The following is a 12168-nucleotide window of genomic DNA, read 5'->3' on the forward strand; positions in this document are numbered from 1 at the left end:
CGCTTTTGCAAGAGTGAACTGGATCACCGAAGACGACAAAAGACAAAACAAAGCACATCGAAAATCCGAGCACAAACTTTTTCCCCAAGTTTGACATTGTTTTTCAAGTAAATGTTTTAATGTTCCGGTGGGTAGTCCTCTAACAGCTTGTGGTTAAAGCGTTTTGCGAGATTAACCCTGCGGATTCTGCGTTGTTTCCAAGGCCAGGAGCAAACAGACTAAAGCTGTTCGGGCCACGCCTGCAGATGCCCTGCCACGGCTCTGAGCTCGCTGCTCATCCCAACGCACGGGGTCCCCTTCTTCCTCCGCACCACACTCCACGGGCGGGGGGGTAAAGCCATCAATTATATTGATCGCAATAATTATTATTCAGACTTGTAACACGCCGTCGCACACAGGTGTGAGGAACCACAGACAAGTTTGAAGGCAGCTGCCAAGCTCTGCGGTCCTTCTATATACCAAGGTATTAACGGTCAATTAATTAGCGTTTTATGAGTGAGGACAGCGTGCACCCGTGGCACATAGGCTGAGCGACACGCGGACCGAGTGACGCACACGGATTGGACGTTGGTAACGTCAATGTCCGGGTGCCAGGTTTTCATGCCAAATACCGGATTGTGGTCACGTCCTCGGCTTGTGCTTTGAAATGAAGTGGGAAAGGAAGTGTCTCGATTCCAGAGAAATACGGCATTCGTTTGCATTGCCCATGGCCAAGCACAGAACGCGGTGGTGAACAAGGGTGGGAAGGACGATGCGAAGGAGGAGAGCTGTGGGTGGTGACACCAATTACTTCTTTTTCTTCCCACCCTTCTTGGCCTTCTTTCCCTTCTTGCCTTTCTTGCCTTTCTTTCCCTTCTTGGGCGCCTTGTACTGGCCCAGACCCCGGCGCACCATCACGCCGCGCCACCACGCCTGGATCTGTCCCACACACGCACCACACACACGCACCGCACGCACGCACGCACCACACACACGCACCGCACACACGCACCGCACACACGCACCACACACACGGCACACTTTACGGTCACATGGCAGTGGCAGCAGCGAACGCGCCTGTGATGCGCCTGTGATGTGCGTGCCTGTGGATTGCGGTGAGGCTTGTGGTACAGTGTTTCATTGCAAGCACCTTCATTTGAATTTACGTTTAAACGTTTTGTTATGCTTTAACACGATCCCGATTCAATATTGATTTGAAGCTTTCGTGACTGCAGGAATCCATACTTTGGTTCTTTCGGTAAAGTCACGTAGATAGAAAAAAATAATAAAAGAACACGACGTTTTGGTCGCAACACAAGCGTCCGTCATCAGGTGAGAAAGAATGATCTGCTGTTGTGGCTTTATATAGGCACGGGAGGGGGGGAAGGAGAGGTTTGTAGAGTCGTGGCTGCAGGAGTTCACGGGGAGAGGGGGGAGGGTTTGTGGCGTGCAGGGACGGGTGGGGACTGGAGAATTTAGCATCTCCATGAGCTTGATTCCTGCAGCCACTACTCTACAAAACGCAACATTTTCCCTATGCCACAGTCCCTATCCCTACCACATTCCATTGTTTCTCATGGAAGATAAATTGCCACGCTTGGCGACGCATTAGCAATGTTTACACTCTACCGTTCCTATTCGCCCGCCACCACATTTCCCATCATTTTTATGGGGCAAAATCCCCAGTTATACATCGTTTCGTTATCAGTAACAACTTTCCGATCCCGAACCCCGACGTATCTGCATCGTGCCATGAGACCACGCACCCAATCAGATCTCTCGCTGCACAGCCAATGTCACCTTCTGTCTTAGAGAACGGCCCACGGACGTCGATGTATCACAAAACTCGCTGAGAGCCCGTCAAGTTACCTCTGGCCCAGAGGGGAGACCACAGCGCTTTCCTACCCATTCTGCACGACGGCAATTCGGTGGTCCTGCAACCGTGAAACCGATACTTTTATCGTCAGAGCTGGAATCGATCCAAAGTCGGTGCGGAACGAAATTTGACGTGGTGGATTTTTGTGTCGTCAATGGTGACCTGGTCGAGACCACATCAAGTCTGGTCGCCATCAGCTCGCTCCACTTGAGCCCCCGCTTTTATCACGGGCGGCTGAATCCTGGACGCGAACCCAGGACCTCTGAGCTCTGCGCTCTGGAGTCTGCCGGCCACCCCAAATGTGCGGTGCGAGGAGCAGCAGCAGCAGCAGGAGCAGCAGCAGCAGGAGCAGCACCCTGATGGTGCAGCGCAGCTCCAACTCCTCCTGCTCGAGACGCTTGCGCTCCGCCTCCCTCTCCAGCCGGTCCTCGATGACCACCGCCTCGAACTCCGAGTACTACGTGGGTGCAGGGGAGGAGGGGGGGTGCAAGGGGTGCAGGAGGAGCGGTGCGGGGGGGGTGCAGGGGGGGGTTGGGAATGGTGGGTGGGATGAGAGCAGGGCAGGAGTTTGGAGAGAGGATGAATGATCTCCAGCAAAGACTTTCAGGTTTCATTTACAACCAGATTCATTTGCCGCCACTTGTCTGTTTAGGGTTAGGCTTGGTGGGAACGCTCGTACTCGTGACTCTGGTTGGCGAGTTGGTGAATGGGAGGGCTCGTTGTAAAGGCTGGCTCGACTCGTTGTTTTGGATTTGTGGGAGGGCTGATGCTCGTGGCTCGTTGGGTTTGGGTTACGTTCAGAGGGATCGTCCTCGTGACTGGTTGGATAGTTCGTGTTAGGATCCGTGGGAGGGTTAATTCTATCGGCCAGTCGGCTGGTTGATGAGGGTCAAGTGTAGTTAGTGCCTGCTTAGGGGCGCCGGGGTGACGAGATGTTAACTATCTCACCTGGTACACAGGAGGTTGTGGGTTCAATTCCGACCCTGACGCCTTCTGTGTATTTGGAGTTTGCGTGTTTGTCTCCCTGTGGTCGAATGGAGTTTTCTCCGGGTCCTCCGGTTTTTCCCTCCACATGATGAAACATGCGTTTCGAGTATTTGGCTGCTATACATTTCTCCATGATGAGCCAATTCCTTGAGCTATCATTTGGTCGCTTCTGAAAAACAGCTACATATCTCAGTGGGCCTTACACGGTTTAGTTGGTTTTATTTTAGTTTAGTTTGCTTGACTATATGATGAGGGATAGGTCTCGTCTCGTTACTGGTTGGCTGGTTTGTTTGGGTGGGTGTCGTGTTTGGCTGGCGAGCGTGCTCCACCATCAACCTGCTCACTCCTCTTCCTCGTTGCAACTTGTAGCCGACTCGGTGGTCTCCTCACCTGTCGCGCGAGGTCCTGCAGGTGAGCCAGGTCGCTGGCGTGCGTGGCCTTGAGGTTGTTGAGCTCCTGCTGCTTGGCCTCCAGGTCGTGGTCGTACTTCTCCATCCAGAACTCCAGCTGCTCCGAGAGGTCCTGCGGGCAAAATTAAACAGCCTCGGCTACGTTCCATCGGAGGTTCAACCGGGAACACATGGCGAGCTGGGAGCTCCTCCCTCTCTCAGCCCTGCCCACTTCTACAAAGCCACACCCACTCGGCCGCTAGCCCCACCCACTCTGTGAGCGGCCTCACATCGATGCCGTCAGACAGGGATCAGGTAACCCCACCCACTACTCTGGTGGCCCCACCCACTACTCTGGTGGCCCCGCCCACTACTCTGGTGGCTCCACCCACTACTCTGGTAGCCCCGCCCACTACTCTGGTGGCTCCGCCCACTACTCTGGTAGCCCCGTCCACTGCTCTGGTCGCACCGCACATTGCCCAGGTAGCCCCGCCCACTCTCCAGTAGCCCCACCTACTAGTTGGGTAGCTCCGCCCACTGTGCCCATCATGAAGCCAGACGATTGAAAACTGTGGGGGACGAAAACTAAAATCCAAGTTGTCACGAACGCGTGGGGTGGCTTCGTTCACGCGTGCACAGGCGCTGCGGGCGTGAAGGGTGCAGGCGCTGCGGGCGTGAAGGGTGCAGGCGCTGCGCGCGTGAAGGGTGCAGGCGCTGCGGGCGTGAAGGGTGCTGGCGCTGGCGGGCGTGAAGGGTGCTGGCGCTGGCTGTCTCACCGCGTAGTGCCTCCTCAGGAAGGTGTCGATGTCCGTGTGCACCCGGCTCTCGTTCTCCAGCTCGCTCCCCAGCGTCTGAAAGGCACAACGGGCGACGGCGCTTTCCCGTCTTCTCATTGACATGTGCAGCGCCATGGATGGGCTCCACTTGCAGGCAACGACAGGCAGCCCAGAGGCGGTTGGGGGCTGTGGGGGATTCTGGGATCCCCCGCATCCCCTCCCACGGGTGGGGGCTGTGGGGGGTTGTGTGATCCCTCAGAGCCCCGCCCCTCGGCTGAGAAACGTATATAAGGCGGACCTCCGGAGAGGTTCGAGGCAGTTGAAGACCGAAGCAAGAAGGCCTGCTAGTGTAGGACCCTGGACCCCGAGCTTTGCCGTCCTTTCAAGGGCCGGAGCTCGGTGAGGCCAGCGGTGGACCCTGGGACTCCCTTAGCTGCCGTCCTTATAAGGGCCACGTCTGAGGAGTCAGTGGCTGGACCTGTACCTTGGCTGGGTCAGGTCAGACAGCCTCCCATAGGATATCGTAGCCGGAGGATCTGGAGCGTAGCCGGGGTAGGCACGCTACGTAGGCGGCGTATGACAGGCTGGGTGGAAGAAATACACGATATAGACTGTACGAGAAGTGTATGTACAGTAGTCAGGGCGTGTGTGTGTGTGTAATAAAGACGTGGCCCCTACAAGTGCCTCCGCAGCACACTACACGTGTACGCCACCAGGCCGTGTGCCCCGGGCTCACGTGCACCTCGTCTCTCTCGTGCTCTCACCTGCACCTCGTCTCTCAGGGCGAGCTCCACGTGCTCTTCACGCCGCGCCGCCTGTGAGAGTCGCGCCTGCGCCATGCGCCGCACGTACCGCCCCTCCATGGCGCTGCGGGCCTTCGCCTCCTGCAGCTCGTCCTTGAGCGTCGTGATCTCCTCTTCCAGGCGCTGCCACGGACACGCGGGGGGGGGGGGCGAGTGCCCCGTGAGCGACGTTAGCGATTATATTTATTTTCTCTTAAATCGTCCCCCGATTTGTTCCTCGTCCATTGCCGCTGCCGGCGGGGGGCGGCGGCGGTAACGAGACAAAGCGGCGATTCGAAGCGCTCGCAGAGCAGAGGCCCTCGCCCTTACGCCATGGGCGATTCTGCGGCCGTCTGGATCCGATATTAGGAAGCCACTGCAGCTATGCACTTTTAAACAATCTAGATTGAAAACTAATTTCTTTAGAACTGCTTTTTGTCTTTAGTTTGTTGTCCTTGTTTGTTGTCCTTCCCCCGCACCTGCGATTAGCAGATTAGCTACATCCAGTGTGAAACAAGTTCAACATACGTACAGAAATACGTCACAGGACGGCCCACGGGAAAGCGGATTTCACAGAGCTACCTCTGAGTTCCCTTCAAGTGGCCGCAGGCACACAGAGCAGAGGGTCGGCACTTTCCCACCCAGTGTTTGTTGCATGACAATCGCACCTATTGGGATTGCTCTAGGGGGAACACACATGGCATCTTCGCCCTACACACTGTGAAGCCACCGCAGGTTGTGTCTGTGAGACGTAGCAGCGCCTTCCTTCGTACACAGCCTCACGCAATCTCCTTCTAGCGTATGGCAAGTTACGCCTCAATTGTACATCCAAGTTTAAGTTTTGTGTGAGCCATGCGATGGCTTCGGGAGCAGCGTGGCCAATTTCTAATATTATTTTATTATAGTAGTTGGAATTTTTATCTTATTATTTTTTATTATTATAAAGATTGAGTTTTTTGGTGACCGTGCTGAAACCACGAACTCGCCACACTTGAGACCCCGCTTTAATCACGAACAGCTTGGCTGATCTTCCCAACGCAGGATCTCAGCGGCGCCGGCCCAGCGTCTGTGACCCGTGAGCCCCCGAGGCCACGCGGCTTTGAGCAACGGGACACGGCGTGCGTGGGGCCACCTGCAGCTCGTTCTCCTTCTCCTTCTTGAGGTCCTCGATTTCCTTCTGCAGGGCCGCCACTCTCTTCCGTGCCTCTTCCTCCCTGACGGCGCGGAAACAGAAACCGCTCTCGGGGTCGAATGGCATTTTCCGGCGGTACAGGGGTGAGCACGCCGTGCCGTTCACCCAGCGACGTCTCGCGTTGAGACGGCCAACGTCGCCGGGAAGCGATGTCAGAACCGGTCCAACCCTCTCTACCTCTCACCAGCCATCACCAATCGGCATTGTGAATTATGGTAGCAAGAAAACCCATGTGACCGACACGGTGTGGGGAATCCCCTCATCTGCTGGCGGCTTGAGAATTATCATCTAAGCCGCGGTGTCGTTGCGCGTACCCGCGATGAGCGAACGGGCGAGCGAGCGAGTTAGCGAGCGAGCGAGTTAGCAAGCGCGATCCTGGGCGAACCGTGCGATGGCAGCGTCGTAGGCGTCCCTCTTCTCCTTCTCGGCCGCGACGGCGCTCAGCAGGCTCTGGAACGTGCCGCCTGCGCGCACCTCCTGCAGCGTCTCCGCAATCACCGCCTCCGCAAACCGCCTGCGACGCGCAGGAACACCAACGGGTGGTTTATTTTATATCCCGATTTTAAACTAAACTATTTTTACTTTACCAGGTAAGGCCCACTGAGAGACATAGCTCGTTTTCAGAAGCGACCTGGCCACAAATGATAGCCCCACGAAATGGCTTATCATCACGTGGAAATGTATAGCAGCCGAATACTCAAAACTCGTGTTGCTTCTAAATGTGGAGGGAATAACCAGAGGACCCGGAGAACAATCCACATGACCACAGGGAGAACATCCAAACTCCAAATATACAGGCATCCTCAGGGTCGAGATCGAACCCACGACCTCCTGTATACCAGGCGAGGTTGTTAACATCTCCTAGCCACCGCGGCACCCCCCATGTTGCTACTGGTGTCATCACCCATGACCAATCCCATGACACAAAACCAGTCGCACATCTGGAATAAAATGTAGTTGGGAAAATTATAAAAGCCCAGTAACTGTTTAGATATTCGTCACTGATGTGTGGCCGTGAGCGGGAATCGAACGTGAGTCACTGTGTTCGTTGAGCACGGCACTATCCACTACCAATACCGATACCACTCCCCACGTGTATCTGCAGAGGTAGACAAGACAAATATCCCCCGTATAGCCTTGACCAACTTTGGGGCAAGTGCTGTTAGTGAGCACTGATGAGCCGGCACGGTACATGAGGGAGTGGGTGGCCAGCACCATGCCCGGCCGCCTTTGTCTCCCTAGTAGCAATGTTTACACACCGCATTACGTACTCGTATGAGGCTGAGTCGACTTAGGTGAGGCCCAGGACCAGTTTAGATCATTGTCACAGGTTCGTAACGCAGCCCAATAACCTCCGCAATGCCACTCCCCACGGAGGCACAGACGCTTGTACACACGCGCACACACATGCACGCACACACACACGCACGCACACACACGCACGCATACACATGCACACACACGCACGCACGCCTGTGTGCGCAGGCAGGCAGGCACGCACCTGTTGGCCTGCGCCTTGCACATCGTGTCAGACGGGATGGGATCTTGTCCCAGGGCATCACGGAACTCCTGGTCCGTACTTGGCCGGATCCCTGGAATCTTCTGCGACGTGCGGAAGGAATCTCCCAGCTCGTTGTCTCTGGCCTGCGCCTCGGCACGAACACACAACAGAATGTGGGGGGGGAGGTGGATACATTGTTCAGAATCACAAGCAACAGGCAAGTGCTTTGTAAACTAAACTTGTTTTATTTTACCAGGTAAGGCCCACTGAGCTCTATAGCTCTTTTCCAGAAGTAAGCTGGCCACAAATTATAGCCCAGCAAAGTGGATTATCATCATGTGGACATTCATAGCAGCCAAATACTCCAAACACATGTTTCTAAATGTGGAGGGGAAAACTGGAGACAAATCCACGCGACCAGAGGGAGAGAGACACGCAAACTCCAAATATGCAGCAGGCATCAGGGTCGAGATGGAACCCACGACCTCCTGTATACCGGGCGAGGCAGCTAACATTTCGCCACTGGGGCACTCCCCGTGTGTCGTGACCGAGCTGCCACTGTTTGCCTTGAAGAGGGTTTCATCAATTAGGGTATTTTAGTTATAACCTGATGAAGGCATCTCCCCATGAGCAAGACATCATCCTGCATTAGAGAACAGCCCAAATAAGTGGATATTACAGGGCTTAGTATTATTATTAAGCTTGTTTACCCAGAAAGGTATCACCAAGTCTCAACACAATTGTCCAGGAGGCTCCTGCGAGGTTTTTCGCAAAAGTGGGTGGCAGTGCTGCAGTGTGTGAAGTCTGCGCGGAATCTTTCAGCACTGGGTTGTTTTGTCCAACACCAATTATATATATGTGTGTTTAGCTATGGAAGAAAACCGGAGAACGCGGAGAAAAGGGGGAAAGGACAAACTCCACGCAGTAAGGTGCCCGAGTTGGGAATCAAACCCAGGTGCTCCTTGCTGTGGAGGCACCAGTGTAACCACTGAGCAGACACCTCTGAGACCCGTCCAGTGACCTCTCGCCAACACAGCAGGTGGGCAACACTTTCCCATCTGCTCTGCTGCATATGGGAGTACAAGAGAATGTTTTGTGGCCAGCAGAATGACTAATCGCCTTCGTGTTCCCAGTGCCGATATTTGCAAAGTGCATCTGGCACTTATATTTAAGTCCGAGGCCCAGACACAGGTTCATATCCGACTCTCCACTGGTAATATCCATGGCCGGAGATCAAACCCAGGTGACGAGGATGAGGTGGTGTGCAAATGACTGCACCCCTCACATATAAGATAAAGGTCCCCCGTGTAGCCTACATAGATAGTTGGAGCAAGTGCTGTTAGCGAGCACCAACGAAAGTCGGCACGGCACACGAGGGAAGTGGTGTGGTCAACACCACGCCTGGCCGCCTGTATCTCCACAGTGCTGGTATTTACACAATAAAACAATCACTCAATTCAGGCTGAGTCAACCTAGGGAAGGCCCAGAACCGGTTCAAAATGTGCGGTGCGCCAACCACCACACTAACGCTCCACAAAGACAAAGATCCCCCATATAGCCTTAACATACTGTTTGGGCAAGTGCTGTTAGCGAGCACCTATCAAGGCTGGCACGGCACGGGTGCGTGGCCAGGACCACGTCCGAATGCCTTCGTCTCCCAAGTGGCGTTGTTTACGCACCGCACTGGCTACTCATTTGAGGCCGAGTTGACCTCGGGGAGGCCCAGGACCGGTTCAGATAATCGTCACTGGGTGTTGGCCGTGTGCAGGAATGGAACTCGGGGGGCCGGGTTCGCCGCGCCACCGACGCGCTGGAGAGACGGCGGCACCGACGACACTCACGGGGGGGCCGCGCGGGGCGATGCACCCGAGGATCTGCAGCTGGTGGAGGCAGTCCTCGAGAATGAGGGAGACGCACAGGGCGTCCACGGGGGACAGACGCGCGTGTCCCCCTGGGGGTGCAGCAGCCACGCGACCTTCGGGCCCCCGACCCACCGCCGCTCCGTCCATGGTGGGGCGCTGCGTGAGCATCAGATGTGGACGGGCCACGCTGAGAAGTCCACGCAAATTGGTAGCGAGCGGACGCACGGAAGAGACAGTGGCACAATCAGCAGCAGCAGCCAGCCAGCCAAATACTGGCTTGCCCCAACCCGAGCCAACGAGACATCATCCACTGACCCTCGACCTCACCAACCAGCCAACCAGCCACTCCTCGCACTGACCCGAGCACGAACTCGCCGACCGACCACGAGTCCTGACCCTCCGACTCATCCTCACCCGAACCAAATAGCCGACCAGCTACGAGTAGGAGCCCTCCCACTGGCCCTACGGCTGATGGTAAACAGGATGGCCATGGGATGGCCGTGAAGAGAGACAAAGTTCACGCTCAAGACGACGTTAGAACTGGGCTAGGGTTCACCCTATAGGCAGAGTTTATAGGACTAGGGTTAGATTTAGGTTTAGGTCCAGGATTAGGACTAGAACGATACCAAAGTCTACCGATCCAAATATATTTAGTGTGTCAGAATGTATCATTTACATCGATGATGACCAGCTCATGGGGCCTGTATGGGTCGCCGAGTCGGATTTATCATTCTGTTTGAAAGAAAGGTTGATTGAGGCATCGTTCTATCGATCAGGTATTTCACGTCTGTGCAAACATTTAGAGAACAGGTCTGCCATGAAGAAGGGCCATTGCTCGAAACGTTACCTGTTGTGTTTTCACTGTTGAGGCCACAGTTTTATCGACGATGTTTCATTGTGTCAATTGCCCTTGAGCACCAATGCCAATGCAGCAGCAGCATCACCAAATAATGTGGTGACCCATTACTCGCTCGCCCTTGGTGCTTGGTGGTATGCACATTCTGCACGGCAGCACGATACTACGACGACTACGAGTGGTCTTCTTGGTTCTTTCGGTAAAGTCACGTAGAAGGGAAGTAATAAAATAATAAAAATAAAACATAAAATAATTCTCACGACGTTTCGGCCACAACGCAAGCAGCCGTCCTCAGGTGAAACCAGGTCTGTCACCTGAGGACGGCTGCTTGCGTTGTGGCCGAAACGTCGTGATAATTATTTTATTATGTTTTATTTGTATTATTTTATTACTTCCCTTCTACGTGACTTTACCGAAAGAACCAAGAAGATGAATCCCTGCAGTCACGAAATATTTAAATCGAAAGACTACGAGTGGTTTTATTTGACCAGGTCAGGCCCACTAAGCTATGTAGCTCTTCTTCAGAAGCGACCTGGCAATCACAAATGATAGCTCAACCAAGTGCCTCTTGTGGCAATGCAACCAGCTAAATGCTCTAAACGCGTGGTGATGTTGATCCTAAATGTGGTGGGAAACATCGGATGGCCCGGTAGAGAAATCCACGCGACCACGGAGAGAGAGACAGAGAGACACCGCAAGTTACACATATACATCAGCAGCAGCAGGCGTCAGGGTCAGGATCGAAGCCACGACCTCCTGCACACCAGGCGAGGTAGTCAACATCTCCTAGCCACTGTGACATTTACGTGACCGCCCAGGAGCTTTCCTCTCCATCTCTTCCCACCGTGAAGGGCATCAGATTCTGGCGAATTGCCCGATGATGCTGGATGCAATTACCAGCGAAACGTCGTACTACTCAAATTGTAAATGTTGTGGTTTCACGCTTCAACACACCGGTGGGCTAAGGCAGTGAACTATTTGTCTTTTGTCAACGTGACACTTTTTTACTGATTGGCCGTGTCGGGTGGTGGAGGGTTACGACACATTTATAAATAACGCTAGCTAAACCCAAAAACGTTGATTATGAATAATATTGGTCGCGAAAGCCTGCTACGTGTTAAACAGACTCACACTCCCCACCCCCAACGCGTGACATCCTGGGAGCTTGAAGCCAGATCAGCGAGAGGGACGCGGATCAGAGGGATGGAGGCAGAGTCCGTGGCGGGGGGATCGCCACTCACTGGCGACGCCTGTGGGGTGGACCTCGGGGCAGGCCTTCATCCAGCAGCGGAGTGACCACGGCTGATGTGCTTGCCATCAGCCGTGATGTGTCTAGTTGTTGTTGTTGTTACAGGAGAGTAGAGGGGTGAGTAGCCTGGCCTGCAGCTGAGTCTTGATCAGGCGACTGAAACTCACCACCCACGCAACCCCCACCACCACTCGCCTGCCATTGACCACTCACCAACTCACTTCTCACCACCCTCACCTCTCACCACACTCACCTCTCACCAACCATCGCCTCACCCCACACTCACCACTCACCTTTGGGTCCGTCCTCTCGTCTGTCTCTGTGTGTCTCTGTCTGTGTCTCTCTCTGTGTGTGTCTCTGTGTCTCTGTGTCTGTGTCTCTCTCTCTCTGTGTATCTCTCTCTGTGTGTGTCTCTCTCTGTGTGTCTCTCTCTGTGTGTGTCTCTCTCTCTGTCTCTCTCTGTGTCTGCGTGTGTGTGCAACAACGGCGTTACCCAGGCGACCACTAACCGCTTGGGCTGTCGTGTGGCGCTCGTGGTGGTGGTGGTCGTGGTGGTAGTCGCCGTTGTCGCCACGAGGGGGCGCCACGTGGGGCACCACGTGGGGGCACCACGTGGGGCGCCGCGCTCCGCGTCGTTCTCGACTCAACTCGCTTCGCCCGCGCTGCGCGTGCCACACGGCTGCGCGTGAACGGTGAACTTCTTTCGCACCGTACGTAGC

At 54.8% G+C, this 12168-nt stretch overlaps 1 protein-coding gene across 2 annotated transcripts; it reads right to left on the bottom strand.

Moving 5' to 3' along the window:
* Positions 1-115: 115 nt before the first annotated feature.
* Positions 116-11966, bottom strand: LOC144948808 (dynein regulatory complex protein 9-like). 2 transcript variants are annotated; one of them, XM_078878458.1, is made up of 10 exons: positions 11743-11966; positions 9324-9531; positions 7483-7625; positions 6367-6495; positions 5922-6003; positions 4772-4933; positions 4008-4082; positions 3233-3364; positions 2211-2312; positions 116-918 (listed from the first exon to the last, which is right to left on the bottom strand). In XM_078878458.1, the coding sequence occupies exons 2-10, from the start codon at positions 9510-9512 to the stop codon at positions 787-789; spliced, it is 1146 nt and encodes a 381-aa protein (XP_078734584.1). In that variant the 5' UTR covers positions 9513-9531; positions 11743-11966; the 3' UTR covers positions 116-786. The 2 variants fall into 2 exon arrangements, with proteins under 2 accessions (XP_078734584.1, XP_078734585.1); XM_078878459.1 differs by having other exon boundaries at positions 9324-9540; positions 11743-11747.
* Positions 11967-12168: the final 202 nt, after the last annotated feature.

Source organism: Lampetra fluviatilis, chromosome 51, assembly GCF_964198595.1.
Source record: "Lampetra fluviatilis chromosome 51, kcLamFluv1.1, whole genome shotgun sequence".
NCBI lineage: Eukaryota > Metazoa > Chordata > Hyperoartia > Petromyzontiformes > Petromyzontidae > Lampetra > Lampetra fluviatilis.